This window comes from Lycium barbarum, chromosome 1 (genome assembly GCF_019175385.1).
Source record: "Lycium barbarum isolate Lr01 chromosome 1, ASM1917538v2, whole genome shotgun sequence".
NCBI lineage: Eukaryota > Viridiplantae > Streptophyta > Magnoliopsida > Solanales > Solanaceae > Lycium > Lycium barbarum.
Genome location: NC_083337.1, coordinates 159,450,928 through 159,468,997, shown reverse-complemented (window position 1 = coordinate 159,468,997; position 18,070 = coordinate 159,450,928). Strand labels below are relative to the sequence as shown.

Here is an 18,070-nt window from a genome sequence, read left to right as displayed (position 1 = left end):
GGAAATAAACTCTCCCTACATAAAAATCCATAAGAAATTTCAGAAGCACAACAGCAATTACATTGTGCACTTTGTAGAAGCATAAAAATGTATTAGTGTAGTTACAGCACATACTGATAGACCAAAACAGACAATGAAGGAAACTCTTCTTTTGACTTTCACGAAGATGTCATATATAGATATATGTGATAAGTCTTGAATTGTATGTGTGAACCAGAACACCAAACTGGCCCAACTCTCGACTGAAAGCCGATTACCCCTTATATTTAAAACTCAAATGAACATGAAAAAGTTCATTGCATGGCATGGCTCATGCTATTGTGCTCTCAGTCACCCCTTTAGTTTTTTTCATGGTCTTCCATCTGGCTGAAGTTTCCTCTCACCTTGAAGAGTTGGGTGTGATGGTGCCTACAGTACAACTTCAGCTCGTGCGCTACATAGTTTGATGGACTAATCACGCAGCCGCCGTGGCTGCATTTGAAACAAGCCCTATGGTATGAAGTGCCATCCACTCCAACCTGTAAAAGCAACAGTGGCACTATAAGCATTTTCCAATATAAGAAGAAGCTAACACTTCAGTTGTCCAACAATGGAACTTCTTATTTTTCTGGTGATAAGAATACAAATGCAATTGAAAGCCACCTGAGAGAGCTCAACTTTTCAGATACGTGCTAAAGTATTTTGAAACGGCCTATCTGCCGGGGCTGCATTTTTTCCGATTAGCTACCATTAGACAACGAAAGAAATTGTCAATACCTTTTCCAGGGGGTAAACAGTTTTCTTGCAAGCAACACATTTATCTTGAGTTCCGCCAAACAAACTCGAAACCTTACTGTTTGATTGTCCCTGGGAGATTAATATGAGGCAATCAATTATAAGTTCAGCAGGTAAAATGAAACGCGCAATATGTATGATTTAAAATGCTAGAGGAAGAGTCTCGAAAGTAGTGATCATGGAATACCTGATCAGACCGTTCCCTGACTGTTTTTGGAGCTCCTAAAAAGAAAAAGAAATAAAGAGTAAGAAGAGACTAGTTTTAGAAGGGGAAGTGCTGAAAACTGAAATAGAAGAAAAATCAGCTTGCGAACTTTATCTAGCAACCTTCAAAACTCTTATCCAAACTTCCAGTCATTTTGAAAAGCTGATCAAAGTGAGGCCGGCAGTACAAAACTCCTTCGAAGGAGTTGTAATTACTCAGCTACAAAACATTAAAAATGAAAAGGAAAATAAGATCAAGATATCTTTGAAATAACCTCATGAAAACAAGGTGCTACAGCTATGCCAAAGATACGAAGGAGAAAATGGAGATTCTATGTACTCTAAATACTAGTAAATCCATCTGAGAAGCTTACACCAGATTTTGTACTTTCGACTGATGAAGCAAATAGCAGTTTCGTTCTGTATTCTTCATCTGTACAACTAACTCGTAGACCATGATAGATTACTGTGCTAACAAAGTTGTATGAAATAAAAAGTCTCATGGAATCCCAAAATCAGAGTTGAGCAACCATTGCAGTAGGAACAATTACTGATAGGTGAAGTCAAGTTTTAAAACCAATATAATAGAGGTAGTGCAGTAGCTATTGAACTGAGATTTGAAATGGATAAAACGAGGATGCAATTGCAATACTCCAGTTAAATTATCAGGTAAAGAGTGAAGGCAAAGCTTTTACGTAAATAATAATTATGACGGAATGTCTTCCCATGCTTCTATACATGTCAGCAATCTTACATATTTCCATCCTAAAATAAGAAGAGGAACAATACTTACGTATTCCTCAATTATACCCATGCCAAAGGGGCGTTGGTATTCCATGTTTGTTGTTCACTAACTGACAGAATATCCCGGCTATTCCCAATGAAGTATCCTCGTTTTCTTAGAGAATTGGGGTCTATTTCAATTAAAAGGACAAAAATAGATTAATTTTTTTAATACAATTTGCTTCATATGCAACTAAAACCATGGATACCCATTTCCTTGCAAGTACATTGCGGCCAACGATTTCATACTCCCATTTGAGGGTCATCAAACTTGTAGAACCCTCCTTTTTCACGGGGCTCGGAGAAGGACATGTTGGAAGTGGAAACATTCAAAGAAATGGCAACCCTTGAACAATCGAATATTTTAGATCCATTACAGTGGAATATTTTATTACAACATTCTTTGACAGTAACCAACAAAGCAATCCTTTAGGGGAATAAAAAAATTAAGATAACATTCAAAGGACCGAAACTTCAAGGTAGAAAGATCATAAGGAAATGAAGAAAAATGGAAAAGCATAATGATCTACCAGAGCACCCATAGGTGACTATGATGACCTGAATAATTGGTTTTCTAATTAACATCCCAAATGATCCAATAAAAGTGTTCCTCTTTAAACAACAAAAATCAGAAATCCACTTCATAGCTGTGATTTCTTAGTATTAAGCATATATTCGAATGGGGAAGAATGCGAACCAATATATCAGGAGTCTCAAGTTAATAAGTCAAAAAATCAAAATTAGCGGGTAGAAAAGTGGAAATGGGAACACAAACAACCCATTGGTTGTTGGAATGATATAGACAGTGAACGATCTTTCTCTAAATAGATCATTTAAATTTTTACCTATCTCATTTTGATGTTTCATATCAATCCTTAAACACATAGTTACCTAGAGTCCATGTATTCACAGTCCAATTTTAGTCACAATTTACGAGAGTTAAGGGAGTCCAGAGATACCCCATTAAATGTCTCATTGTCGACAAGTTACCATCAAATCTGTAACCGTAATACTATCAAAGAATTACTCTTCCCTTACAATTGCAGAAAGTTCACTTGGTTATCATTCACGCAAGGGGAAAAACTATCCAAAACTCAAACCTTTGAAAGGGGCAAGTCGAAACAATCTGACAAACATAACCTAGCAGAGAAAGCATCCATTAGTTCAATTGTCTGTTCTTTTCAGATAATAGAGGAACATCATGGATCTCCCAACCAAAACCAATCTTTCAATTCTAACAAAGCACACTAAGAGATTGAAGTTGCAACTTCTTACTGTGGATTCAAATACTAACCCTTGCCTCTTCTTGCTTTCCTTGCCCCTATTCACAAGCCCACTCAGTGGCGGAGTTACCCTTGTCCCACGGGAGTCAATTGACACCCCTTCGCCGGAAAAATTACATTGTGTAAATTAATCAATCTTTTTTTAAAAAAATTGTGTGTATATATACTATGATGAATCCATGTGTTTACGTCGAATCCGATTAGTGAGAATCCTGGCTCCGCCACTTAGGCTAATTCTCTATAAGAAACTAATAAGAATCTTGAAAATATCTATCTAGAGTAGGAAATAGCTTTGCTTCTCATATAAATATACACCATATATGATCTCAAGCAAGCAGAAGTATAAGCCATACTAAAAATTCTAAAAAGACAAGAGTTTTAGTGTCAAAAAGTGTTTGTATTACCTTGAGAGTACCCTTGCAATGGTGGCATCTGAAACAAGCTTTATGATAAACCTTGTTGTCAGCAGTAAGCTGATCCACCAAGTATACAGTTTTGTCACAAGCCTTACACTTCTGAGTTGTCCCTGCAAAACTTGCCATTTGCTTTTTCGCTGCAGATCTCCACTCAATTCAATGAACAAAAAGAAGAACCTTTTTTCTCTTTTTCAAGATAGCCTTTCTTCCTTTCTCTCTCTCTCTCTCTACTCACAAGAGTACTTATTTTACAGCTACGACACAATTTTTCCTTTACATTATGGTGTTTGAATTTTGAATTATACTTTATGTCCGATCAAACTTTGACATAAAATATTAAATTGATAATTGAAAATCAGATTAAGAAATCATATTCAAGATTTTCAAAATTCAAATAGTTTAAAAAGAATTTGAAACTTAAAATTAAGGGGAAATGTGTTTTTGTAGTGGTAGCAGAAGCCAAGCATGCTTTAAGAAATGTGGGCAAATATTAGCCGTCAATAATGACGGATTCTTTTGTCACATATTTAAGCTATATATTTGGCCCTTTATAATTTTTATTTAGTTTTATAATTCTTTTGCCAGAGAGATCTAAAAAAACACATAAAAGATTTTAAAAAATCATATTCTTCTATTCAAATTGTAAGAGGCCAAAGAATCCTATTTCCTCATATATTATATAATATTAAAAAAAATTGGGGAGAAATGATTATTTGGCTCTTTACAAACTTTATTTAGTTTTATGACCTTTTTACAATAAATCTTCATTTTACATAAAAGATCTGAAAAAAACATATAAAAGATCTGAATTTTTTTTTTTTATTTAAATTGTAAGATACCGAGATATTTTATTTCCTAAAAAAGTGCAGGTGCATACATACTAAATTGAATTATTTAAAATTATTTTTAAGTAATCTGATTATATATTATCAGTAGTAAACTTAAGTAATTGGATAGTATGTGCTTATTGATGCCTTCGAGACAAAACAAGGTTTGCTGTGGAAATCAATGGGAGAACATATGTGTCAGGGTTTAAGACTTGAGAGAATTTTGGCGTTTCAGACAGGACAAAAGCTTGGTTTTTGTGCACCGTAAACGCAGTGCTATTTAGTACTCGGATTCGCTGTTGTCGGTTCCTTTGGGTCTACTAATGTCGATTTTTTTTATTTTTTATAATGTGTTTATTACTCTTATTTTTCAATTGATATTAATTGTTTGAGATTTTCTTTCTATGAAACAGCGGAATCCAAAGTTCATATTTTTGGGTACATATTTTTGTGAGGTAAAAAACAGTCTCACACAACACTAACTATTCTCTAGTCCCTTTTTACTTGTCATGTATATTAAAAATAAATATTTATTTTTATTTATTCAATTTGGAAAATCAAGAAATTATTTACCCTATTTTATCCTTGTTATTAGTGATTGAGTTAGAAACATTAAGAAATTATTAGTGATTTCATAACTTTTAAAATATGTTTGATTTATTTCGATCATTGATTTAGTAATAATTAAAGATGATATTGTAAAATCGTTATTCTATTTATGATTCCTTAATGAGTATGTCAAGTAAATACAAAACAAGTAAAAATGAACGGATTTTCCACTAGTCTAAATATTCTTTCGATTAGAGAATTCTCTTAGCGAATAATTATCTGGCAGTAAAAGTGAACGACCGCTTTTGAATCCGTAAAAGCCACGTCACGCTCTTTGTCATCTATGTGAAAGTGGGATTCGCGTTGGCCTACTCACAACTCACAATCACTGGTGGCAGTTGTGAATCTCCTCCTTTTGGAGAAAATATTACAATTCCATCCGTTTAAAACAATTCCATCCGTTTAAATTTAAGTTTAGGTGATACTTATAATTTGATTATAGTACATGAAATTATAAAGAAGAAATTTTTGAAAATTATAATTTTAAATTCAGATCATTTATGAAATTACAATTTTTTTTGTCATTATTTAAATAAATGAAAAAGTTAAACGAAATAATTTTAAAATCTTATTAATCTTTTTTAAAAAAGGAATCTAAAGAGAAATATTGTCACCGGAACAAAAGGAGTAAATAGGTCCTAGATTTTATTAATCGAAGCAAGATTTCGCTTACAATTAGAGGCGGATCTAGGATTTGAAGATGGCGGGTGTCACAATTTTCTTTAATGTACATCTTGTTAGGAACTTGTATTTGAGTCGGGTCCATCTCGTTTTAGTTTATTCGGGACAACATAATAAGACTTTTAGTTATTTGCAAATATGTAAATTACATCTCAAAAATTAAGAAACGAACATAATTAGCATCTTAAACAAGGAATCACACTCATTAACACCCATAAACAACAGAAGTAAAATCAATATTTTGACCAAGGGACTTGCATCTCTTATGTATATTAAAAAATAAATTTGCACAAGTAAAATAACATTTTCAATAAGGGAATTACTCCAATCAAAATTAGGAAAATAATAGAAAAATTCTTCAATAGGTAAATACTACCCATAAGTAAATGTAGAATTGGATAAACTACAAGTTCACAAAAATAAATCATAAATTTCATGTTTTTTCTAAGAGGTGCTTACGAAATTTTCATCACAATTTAAGTAGTAAAGTGATTTAAATTGAATTTAACAATTATAGAATAGCATAAATTTTTATAGGACACTCCCTCCGTCCATTTTTATTTGTGCATTATATTAAAAATATATGTCCATTTTTACTTGTAAATTATATAGTTTGATAAACCAAGACATAATTTACCATTTTATACCTATTTTACCCTCATTATTAAGTACTCTAATTCATTTCTCATTTTATTTATTACTTATTAAGAGTGGTCCAAGTCAAATATAGACAAGTAAACATGGATGAAGTTAAAAAAATTGAATTTTGATCTCAATCCAAAATTTCCATTGAGATCCAAGTTTTTTTATTTAAATAGTAACAGATTTATGATTAAGAGAAATAGTTAATTGAGGAGATTTTGAAGTTTTTATTTGTGTCTTCTCGCAAGAGATCACAGATAAAATAATAGAAAAGAGGAATGACAATATAAATAATAAAAGGATAAATAGAAAATTAGGAGGGCCGAAAAGGGAATTACTGGTACGAAGGAATTAAAAAGCGCGAAGTAAAAAGCGCAAAGAAAAATGGGAGTCAGAAAATATTCAAGATAGATTCAAACTTGTGTCTACCAGCCGTAGTACGTTTGTCTAATTTACGATTGGGGGTGGCAGGATCAAATATTTAACCTAATTTGAGTAAATTACAATATAAGTATATAAAAAATTGATTAATCGAGGGGGTGCCATGCGACTCCCATCTTTAAGGGTGGATCCGTCCCTGCTTACAATACGTATATGCAAAAGACAAGAGAGCATCATACAAAGACAAAACCCTCCACAAAAAAATATATGATCACTTTTGCTAAATAAAATACGGCTGCAAGCTAGCTTGAACCCAACAATTATAAATTAAGCGTGTGTTCAGTATGGAGGAAAATGTTTTCCACGAAAAAAGTTTCTCTGGAAAATTTGTTCTTTGAAAATAAGTGAATTTCTTACTTATTTTCTCATGTTCGATTGATTGGTGGAAAATATTTTTTGAAAAATACAAACCAATCCCCACATACCCCCCCCCCCAACCCCACCACCCCATACCACACCAAGCCCTACACCCACCACACACCAAGCACCCACTCACCCCAAGCATCCACCAGCCACCAACCCCACCTACCCCTAGCATCCACCCCCTCCTCCCACACTTAACCACCACCATCCACCGCACTTTATCTTCACCTACCCCTACCCCACCCTCACCGCTCTATCCAATCGTCCCACCCACCATCCTTTTTCAAATTTTCTATTTCATATATATTATTTAACTTTTATAAAAAATGAGAAATTTTTGCTTATCCCCCCACCCCCGCCCCCCAATCCCCCAACTACAACCCACCCCACCATCCACCCCACACCAAATTTAACCATACTAACTTTCCACTTTTGTAAATATTTTATAAAGGTAAAATTAAATATGAAGTAGGAAATCGGGAGGGGGTAGGGGGCTATAGAAAATCGAAAAAGAAATTTTCTTCAATTTTTTTTTTTTAAAATAATTTATTTGAGGGGGTGGTGTCGTAGAAAATCAAAATAAATAAAAAAAAAGCTTTTCTAAACTTTTTTTTTAAAAAAAAAATGGGAGGGGGCTGGTGGGGTAGTGGGGGTGGTGTAAAAAACCAAACAAAAAAACTTTTTAAAACTTTTTTCTGAGAAAAAAGATAATATTTTTTTTTTAGGGTTGGGGGAGAGTGTGGTGTGTGGAGGTTGTGGGAGTTGTTGGGGGATGGTGGTTGGGAGGTGGGTTGGGTGGTGGTACGGTGATTGGTGAAATGCTATTTGTGGACTTATTTTCCCTACTTTAATTAGGGAAGTCATTTTCTCTATTCTTAAGGAACTTGTTTTCCTAAAGAAAATATTTTCCAAAATTTTTGCTCAAACGAATATGAGAAAATTAAAAAATATTTTCTTTCATACCGAACACACCCTAATCGTTTATCATGGAAACCATTTACATGGTTAAATTTGAGCAGTATATCTACATAATCTGAGTACCACTTATCTGAACTCCCAAGTGTTGGCAGATGTTACATTATAATTTTGAGGGAAAAGGAGCAAATATATCCCTCAACTTTGGGATAGAGCAAATATAGTCTTTGTTAAAAAAAAGTGGTGCATATATACCTTCACTGTTACACAAATGGTGCATATTTATTGTTTTCCTTGACAGATCTATATTTTCTGAATTAAAAATTATTTACCTGATTTTTAAAATTAAAAGTTACTATTTTTCATTTAAAAAATCAATCCAACCAATATCTTTTAACCCTCACGACCCGACGTAAGAAATACCTAATCCCTGAGAAAAACCACTGTAAATAGTAACGACGGCAATAACCTGAGAATTCTCAGGGATTGGATGTTTCTTACGTTGGAGGCAACCAAAATTTCACATCTTATTGTACTGATGGAATGATGCATGAATGATAATCGATGGGAAAGGATCAATCCATGAGAGTCAACTCGAGGAAAGGGAAAAGCTATTTCAGGGATAACCGAGAAGGAAGCTCAATTGAGAGAAATTGTATAGAGAGAGAAAGAATAGACTTCTATATCTTGAATGTATGAAATCAATTAGATGTACAATTGGATATATATAGCTCAATTTGGAATTATTGAAAGAATCATAGCAGCTGCTGCAAAAACTAACTGAACACTCAACAACATAACTGCCTAACAAGCAATTAACTATTCTAACTAATTTTTTCCATGTCATCTTCCAACTCAGTTGAACTAAAACTAACTTCCCAAGGAAACCTGAATTTCTTGAAGGCATGCTTCTTGCCACACTTTTTACGGAAGATAAAGATGATATATCTTCTAAATTTGGAAGAGATGTAGCCGCTCCTTACATGTTCAATCAAATGCCTGACAGAAATGGAATGTCAAGGAATAACATGATATCTGATTTTGTACCTTTGGCTTCTTGGTACTCTATTCAAGTCTGTTATTTTAATGTGAATTCTTGTAATGCTTTCATGATGGAATACGGGAATATTATTTTAGATAATGAAAAAGAGAAGCATAACGGAGTTGGCGCAAAGCAATGGGGATTGGATAAGTTTGTTGTTAATAAAGGCCAACAGCAGTTCTTCCACTTCAAATTTGACCGAATTAGGTTTACGGGGGTGAAAAATGCAGTTCATAGCAGAACTTGTGATGTTTATTCAAGAGTTGCTTGGAAAGAAGTATTCTCATGGCAAGCTCGTGCGCCTTCACTAGGAAAAATGAGATTGAAATCTTTTGGGCGGACTAATAAAGTTTTGGAAAGAAGATTGATGAAAAGAGGCAACAAAACTGTTTGTTAAGTGTTGATCAAATGGACTAGAATTTCTGCAGACCAGGCTACTCGGGAATATCTTTCAGAGCTGCGACATAGATATCCATTGTTTAATCCTTGAGGACAAGGATGTTTTTTATGGAGGGGTATTTGTTCAAGTAAAGGAAGTTAGTTTTAGTTCAACTGAGTTGGCAGATGACATGACAAGAATTAGTTAGAATAGTTAATTGGTTGTTAGGCAGTTATGCAGTTGAGTGTTCAGTTACTTTTTGTAGCAGTTCTTATGATTCTTTCAGCAATTCCCAATTAAGCTATATATAGCCAATTGTATATGTAATTCATTTCATGCATTCAAGATAATAGAAGTCTATTCTTTCTCTCTATATACAATTTCTCAATTGAGCTTCCTTCTCGGTTATCCCTGAAATAGCTTTTCCCTTTCCTCGAGTTGACTCTCCTGGACTGATCGTTTCCCATCAATTTCATTCGTGCATCATGGAAATGCTCCTCAAAACAATTTCAAGAATTATGATGTTGGAGGTAATGGTCCAACTGAGACTTTTAGTAATTACATAGATCAATCAAATGTACATTGGTGATGACAAGTTTAGTAATTATGTTGTGGATGCAAATGTTGGTGAAGCAAATTTTACCAATTATGGCCAATCTTTCAATGAAGATGCTGATGTATTCACTGGCTATGGAAAAGGGGCCAATGACCCACATATTAATTTCAACGACGCCAGAGTTGCAGAGGAAGGCAGTACCTGGTGGCGGCGCTTGGTGTGGAGTCGCCGCCGTTACTGTTTACTGTGATTTTTCTCGGGAATTGGATATTTCTTACGTCGGGTCGGATCGGGTCGTGAGGGTTAAAAGAAATTGGGAGAATTGACTTTTTAAATGAAAAATGGTAATTATTAATTAAAAAAAATCATGAAAATAACTTTTTATTCAGAAAATATAGGTTTGTCAAGGAAAAAGGTAAATATGCATCATTTGTGTAACGAGTGTAATATGCACTACTTTTTAAACGAGGGATATATGTGCTCTATATCTCAAAGTTGAGGGGGGTATATTTGCCCATTTTTCCTTGTTTTGAGATGCATATTAATTCAGGCACTTGCTCTGTAGCTCGCACAGATTAAAATGTTCAAGATTAAGGGTGTGTTCGGTATGGAGGAAAACATTATGTTTTCCAATTTTCTCATGTTCGTTTGGTCAAAAATTTTGGAAAACATTTTCCTCAAAATTGGGGAAAATGACTTCCCTAATAAAAGTAGAGAAAACAAGTTCACAAGTTCATTCCACCAACCACCCAACCACCAAACCCCAACCACTCCCAACCCCCACCCACCCCACCACCACCCCCACCCCAGCCCAAAAATAATTTTTTTTGGAAAAAAAGTTGACATTATTTTTGTTTTTTTGCACTCCCACCCAAACCCCGCCCCCTACCCCCCGCAAAAAAAATATTTTTTTTGGAAAAAAAAGTCAGCACCCTATCCCCCACCCCTCCCCCCGGCAAAAAATATTAATATTTTTGAAAAAAAAGTTTTGACGTTTTTTTTGTTTTTTTGCACCCCGCACCCTACCCCCCCCCCCAGCAAAAAAATTATTTTTTTTGAAAAATAATTTTTTTTTGCACCCCACCCCACCTCGCACCCTACCACCCCCGCACCCCTACCCCCACGCACCCATACCCTCCCTAAAAAAAAAAAAAAATTTTGAAAAAAAAGTTTTGATATTTTTTGGTTTTTTGCACCCCCACCTCACCCCTCACCCTCCCCCCCCCCCCCCCCCCCAAAAAAAAAAAATTTAATTTTTTTTTTTTTTGACATTTGTTTTGGTTTTTTGCACCCCACCCTCCCCACCCCCACTCCAAAAAAAAGTTGACAATTATAAAATTTGAATGTTTGCGTGGTTAAAAATTAAAACTTTTGGAAGGGGTGATGGGGTATTTTTTTTTGGGGGGGGGGGGGGCGTGGGGGAGTGTGGTGAAAAGATTTTTTTTGGGGTAGGGGGTGTCTGGGGTGTAGAAACCCGCAAAAGACAATAAAAAACTTCAAAAAAAAATGTTGGGGTTGGGGAGGGAGGGTGTTGGTGTGGTATGGATTCCACGCAAGGGGGGAGGGGGGTGATGGGCGATGTAGTCGTGTTTAGAAAAAAAATTAAAAACTTCAAAAAAAAATGTTGTGGGGGGGGGGGTGGGTGCGTGGGGGGGGGGGGGTAGGATGCGGGGGGAGGGGTGGTGTATGGATTACGGGAGTGGTTGGGGGTGGGGGTGCAAAAAAAAAATGGAGGGGGTTGGGCCTAGGGGTGCGTGAGTGGGAGTGGGGTGTGGGTGGCGGTGGGGGTGCAAAAAACAAAAAACAAAAAAAAAATCAAAAGATTTTTTTTTTGGAGGGGGGGCGTAGGTGGGTGGGTGGGAGTGGGGTGTGGCTGGGGTTGGGGGCATGGGGTTGGAGTTAGTAAGGCTTGGATGAGTATTTTCCGAAAAACGTTTTCTATCAACCAAACGAACATGAGAAAATAAGTAAGAAACTTATTTTTCCACTACCCAAACGAACATGAGAAAATAAATGGAAATTCACTTATTTTCTAGGAAAATATTTTCCAGGAAAACATTTCCTCCATACCGAACACACCCTAAGTACATGAACAAAACCTTTGTTAAATTAAGCATTGGGCTTAACTCACACCCCAAAAGCTAGCTGAAAGGGAGAAGGATTGTCCAAGCCTTATAAGGAGCCCAGGGTTCTCGTTCATCACTAATGTGGTATATTCTCTTCACACCCACACCTAGATCCGGAAATTCTTTTTATCCAGGGTCCATTGTCCGATTTGAAGCGTGCACATTTATGGACCAGGGGCATTTTCACCTCCCATTGGTCTGGTCCGGGGCATTCTGCCCCCTTCTTTTTTTGGGTAGCCTGGAGAATGATCCTGACCTCTTGGCAACCAAAAACCTCTTTTCTGCCAGTTCAAGCTCATGTTTTACCTGGTAAGAGATGTGAAAAGTCTAGGACATTTAGAATAACATGCAAGAATACGTAGTACGTAAGCAGAACCATGAACGTTCACTACATATACAGAAATTATCGCTGAACAAAAATTAAGGGAAAAGGAAGGAAAATGGTATCTTGAGCAAGAATACGCAGTACATAAGCAGAACTCATACTGCCTAAAGTAAGACGATTATAGTTTAAAAAAAAAAAATTAAAAAAAGGACTCTTATTGGATTATTCTTCATTGAATCCAACACTTTGGTGAAGACAAAAAAGGTGTGAGAACATCCTCTGCATTGCTATTCTGGGTAGATCCAAGATTGTTGCTTCCACCAAACTACTGATGATATCATGATTCAACATTGTGTCATTCATGTTAATTAGCTGTATCGCGGATACTAAAAGGATAACTGTTTCTGTATATATATTGGAGAAGAAAAAGATTTGGCATCTCTTTCTAGAGCATGACAAAGTGGATCCCCAATCTTGCCTACCTATTTAAAGATAAAGATTCACAACTTTCCTGAAACAACAAAAAATTCAAAATATGCCTTCTCATATGCGTGGTTCCACGCTCTTTTTGTAGCTCTTTATAAGCATACTAAAAGGACAATTCCTTATAAAGTGAAAAAAGAGAGCTCTTTCTAATCCATGAGGAACACTTCCGATCCTTTTCAGATACCTTTTCATTTTTCTAACATTATGTACTCCAGAACATACGGAACATAAGGCAGCATCGACTATATTAATACTGCTACTATACAACATTAAGCATATACCAATTATCCATTATTTACTATATGGTTTTTGTCGCTTGTTAGGACAATCTTATCCTTTTGGTAATTCGCTTCTCAATTTTGACGTTCCTACTGATCGAGAACCATTTCAGTAAGATAAATAACAATGTCCATCTCTTCTTGCCTTTGCCATAACCTTTGAAAACAGTTGTATCAGGAGGCAACAATACAAAATTGTTCACCCTCCTTTGTTGGTCATCATATGATTCCTCGTTACAGAATGCACAATAAACATTGCCAGGAATGACACACTGCTTCCAACTTTTCAAATCCAAGGGGAGTTTCTTCACCTCTGGACTCGATGACTTGATATTATGATCGTTGTACTCATTAGAGTGCACAATGAAGGATTTTCCAGGCTCTTCACATAATAGTAATTCATTAATGGACTCGAGAATATCATCTTCTAGCAGCAGGTTATTTGGAGTTGATTGCGGAGAAGCACGTGGAACTTGCTTAGGGTCCTCAAATATAACATCTTCATCAGAACTAACATACTCCGTCAGCTTTCGGAAAGAATCCTCTGCACAGAAATAAAAAACGCGACTTGATTAGGAGATTGCAAAGGTAAGTTCCATAAGAAAATCCAAATTAACACAACTTGGCAAACTCCTAAGTAACCAAATTACCCTGACTGTAGTCAAGTGATACCGGGGGAAAACTTGGCTCCTGCTGGTTCTTGGGCTTGTTAGTGAAAGAATCGAGATGGTTAACCATGGCAATTTCTTGACATGTTTCCAAGGGATACAAGGATTGTCTGTCATCCCTTTTGCACCTTTGTGCGTGTGTTAAAGCAGCATTCCACATATGATCAACCATTGTTGGCCCAAGTATCTGCAACAATGCAAAGCAGTCTTTTTCTTACTTCAAACCATGAAGCTGAAGTAGAAATAAACTCTCCTATAAGTCTATCACAGTACACGTGCACTCAAATTTGTTTAGATTCTGTGCCACCTAGAAGTGCTTATTAGTGGATACAATGAAACAACAAAATGTCAAAGTCGAAGATTCAAGTACCAAATATTGTGAAAGTAAATCTCTAAGGAAGAAGAAGTCAGTTCTTACGCCTCGTAACCATGCAGGATCTTTGTAGAATTCAGCTAGAAAATCCCCCACCGTTCTGATATGATTTGCAAACAACTTCTTATGAAAAGGACCATTTTTACCAATCTGTTTGAGTCGCCATACCTCATCTGATGGTGATGGGCGATTACGTTTACTGCTTCCTGTGAACATGACTCAAATGCATCAACTAATCTTTTCTTCAGAAAATATGCAGAGAAATGTTAATCAAGCAAGTAAGATCATAAATTCATCTTTGTTTAGCTGCTTCACAGTCTAGGCAAATGTACATATAAATACGTAAATATCAAGTATCTATGGCAAGTAATGTATTATTTTGTAACAACTATTGAGTAATTGAACCTTATACCATTATCAGAGCAAGTACCTGATGGTGTGAATAATGTTTGTACACTGACAGTGTACAAAACTTAAAACTTTTAAGAAAAAAAATACATACTTAATAATCGCTTGTCCTTTACAAGGAACAATCCTGTCACCGCTTCTCTGACTTTAACTGTATCTGGTAGATCTACCACTCTTGCCCCGAGCCTCAGCTCAATTTTCTTCTTCCACTGTGATCGGTGTTTGAGTTTAATTCCGTCAATGCTGCCAATGCCTCCTTGCAAATTCAGATAGAGATCTTTCCCGAACATTGAACTTCGCCCTCTTCCCCCAACAATTTTAATATTAAACTGATCACCTGTCCAATCTCTACTAGGATCAAAGTCCCCATTAAGAACAACGATTTCAACTTTTAAGGCCTCGGGTACATCGGTAACAAGATCCCCTGTAACAGCATCAACTAATTCTATGTCTATACTAGTGGTACCATTGACAACAATAATTTCCCCAGTATATACCTCTGGGGGAATATCTTGTCGGAACTTTAAGCAATAACATCTTGACTCAGTAGAATGTAGTAATTTTCTCTGTGCAGTCCTGTTTTATATGAGATACATTTACTGTGGTCAGCAGATAAAACAGCAAACTGTTTTTTGATCTTTTGAAGGCTAATAACAACAAAACCAAAGATAATTATCCTAATCAGAGACTCCACACACCATCACCATCACCATCAAAAGAAGCAGATCTAGGATTTAAGTTTTATGAGTTTAAGATTTAAGATTTTTAGCACTGAACCCATTATATCTTTATAATTATGGGTTCACATCTACTATTTATTACTATTTTCGTGGATTTTACATTATAAATTTATTTTTGAGTCGAAAGTAGTGCGTTCTGATGAATTTGGTGTCAGGTATGCTACATCCGCCTCTGACATTTATTCAGCATCAAGACAATTAACCACAAAGCAACATCAAGGCAACACTAGCACGGTACCATATCAAATGAAACATCAGTAGCAGTAATAATTCTAGAACTGTTTGAATGTTCTATTTATATTGACCAAAACCTTTGCCTGGTCGAAGTCAAATTCCCTCACTTGGAAGTAGAAATTTAGTCGAACAAATTAAATGCCATGAAAGCATCTCATAGTGGCGGAGCATTTTTACCAAGGGAATTCAACAAATAAAATGAGTAAACACGCTAAGAAGTTAAAGGGGATTCAACATCTTATATATATACACATAAAATTCAACCTTATTTATACAGAGTAACTTTTCGACGATCCATTTCACCCAGAAGCAGATCCATTCGGACAAAAAAAGACAATTCTCAGCTAAGAGAACTATCATAATCAATTCAAGAAGCATAATTTGAAAATAAAAAGAAAAAGATTTCAGAGGATATGCAACAGATTTACATATTGTTATGGGTTGTAATTTGAGAATACAATGCATAAAGAGAAAACCATATAAAAGAATAATATACCTCAGCTGATTAACAAGCAATCCATAATCTTACTCACCTTAATACTACGATTTAAGGACTGTAAAAAAGTAATGGGGAGGTACCAGGTCTTACAGAGAAACTACATCCCTTATCACACTGAACAAGACAAAAATAGAAGACCAAAAAACCAAACCTAAGTCAACGTACAACTTCTTCTTTTTTTTGACTTACATGCAACCAATTAATTATAACCTTTTTTCCCTATTCCACCAGATTAAAATGCCTAGCGAATTTAATATAGGACAATAATTACTCTTAGGGGTCGTTTGGTAGATAGTCGAAATTATCCCGGAATTATAACTAATTTATCTCATCTAAAAGACGGTATAAAATAATCCCAATATAAGTGGGATAAGAAGGTATAAGCTGGATATCCCAGCACTAATTTTTGTACCATATTTGGTACAAGGTATAAATATGGTACAAAAATTATTGTTAGGATATCCCAGCTTATACATTCTACCAAACGACACCTTAGATTGTTAATCACCTAACGCATAATCATTTCATTTAATACTTCAAGGACTAAAAGAACTTTATAAACTTTATATGGTGGATAGTAGCAGCCTAGCTAGTTCAGACTTCTTCACTAGAAGAAAACAACACAAATTAAAGAATTAAGTTAAAAAAAAAAAAAACTCAATTTCTTTCGATAGAAGTACTTTAACTACCTCGTGAAAATAGGAGATTTAACGTTGTTTCCTTGATATCCGGCATTTCCATACTTGAAGTGTGACATAGTTGTTTCAGTTTGTTCAAGTGGGAGTTATATCAGTAAGATGCAAATCAACTACTACTATACTATTTATGCACAAAAAGGGACAAAAATGGTATTCCACATTTCTACTATTATAACAGCCGTGTTATGGGGCCCAACTACCACATTATGCGTGTCGGATTTTTTCGCCCAGTTCCGTTCCATTTCGTTTAGTAGTTTAAAGATTGTTTTACCAGATCAACAATTTGTTGGAATTTTTACTAAATTTGGACAATCATTAACTTGTTACGGTTTATAAAACGGGCTAAATAAACCTAATAAAATCTGTTATAGGGAGGACCATTAGATCAAGAGTTAATGTCTATAAATATATAGTTAGGCTTTTCTCATCTCCTCAACCTTAAGTCAATTGATTAATTCGACTGTTGGTTGTAGGAGGAGCAATGAAAGGAAGACTTGACCAAAAATTCCATATTCTTTGCATGACTTTAATTAATTTCTGTACATTTAATATGTAAAAATAATTACACTATTAAGTCATCTAGCATATATCTATCAACGTTTATATAGAAATTTTTCTACAGTTATCTTAAAATGACATGATCATATTAATTATTTTTATACCATCAAAGAAGAGTTGCACCTTTCTTTTCTTTTCTTTTTTTAATGTATAGTGGCCGTAGGGCAAAGAAGATTTGAAAGGACAGCCCTAAACTTTAACCTTTGCATATGAACGAATTATCATATCGTCGATTGAATCATTGAATAGTTTATAAGAAACTATAGGAAAAGAGATTACGAATTTTGGGAGTAGAAATGCAAAAGTGAGTTGTAACCCGTTTGGCCAAATTTTGAGAGGTCAACTTTGCAAAAGTACTTCTTTTAAAAAAAAAAATGCTTATTTAAATATCAAAGGTGTTTGGTTAAGATTTTGATGAAAAATAAGTATCGTTGAGTAGTATCATAAGTTGATTTTCCACTTTAAAGGGTAACTTCACCTAAAAATAAGATTTTTTAAGAACAAATTACACATATAAAAAAATTTATATTTTTCAAATTAACTAGTAGTAACTTTACTTATGTGTAATTTGACACTTAAAACACCATAAAACAAGAAATTACTAAGAGAAGCACTTCTCAAATGATTTATCCCCGTATAAACTGCTACTTTTCACCCAAAAAAAAAAAGAAAAAAAAAACAGAAAATACTTTTACTAAGAAAACTTTTCAAAATAAACTGATTTCGCAGCTTGCCCAAAGTAGCAACATGAGGAAATTGTCC

The 18,070-nt window shown here is 35.0% G+C and overlaps 2 protein-coding genes across 2 annotated transcripts; both read right to left on the bottom strand.

Annotated features, from left to right (window-relative positions):
- On the bottom strand, nucleotides 1-3,922 carry LOC132601257 (LIM domain-containing protein WLIM1-like). Its single transcript, XM_060314358.1, has 5 exons — nucleotides 3,449-3,922; nucleotides 1,102-1,198; nucleotides 962-996; nucleotides 757-846; nucleotides 1-518 (listed from the first exon to the last, which is right to left on the bottom strand). The coding sequence occupies exons 1-5, from the start codon at nucleotides 3,584-3,586 to the stop codon at nucleotides 339-341; spliced, it is 540 nt and encodes a 179-aa protein (XP_060170341.1). The 5' UTR covers nucleotides 3,587-3,922; the 3' UTR covers nucleotides 1-338.
- An 8,909-nt stretch (nucleotides 3,923-12,831) lies between these two features.
- On the bottom strand, nucleotides 12,832-16,830 carry LOC132601251 (calmodulin-binding protein 60 A-like). The gene is made up of 5 exons (XM_060314353.1): nucleotides 16,742-16,830; nucleotides 14,674-15,155; nucleotides 14,217-14,377; nucleotides 13,781-13,985; nucleotides 12,832-13,674 (listed from the first exon to the last, which is right to left on the bottom strand). Exons 1-5 carry the CDS (start codon nucleotides 16,807-16,809, stop codon nucleotides 13,172-13,174), a joined length of 1,419 nt encoding a protein of 472 aa, XP_060170336.1. The 5' UTR covers nucleotides 16,810-16,830; the 3' UTR covers nucleotides 12,832-13,171.
- Between the last annotated feature and the right edge of the window lie 1,240 nt (nucleotides 16,831-18,070).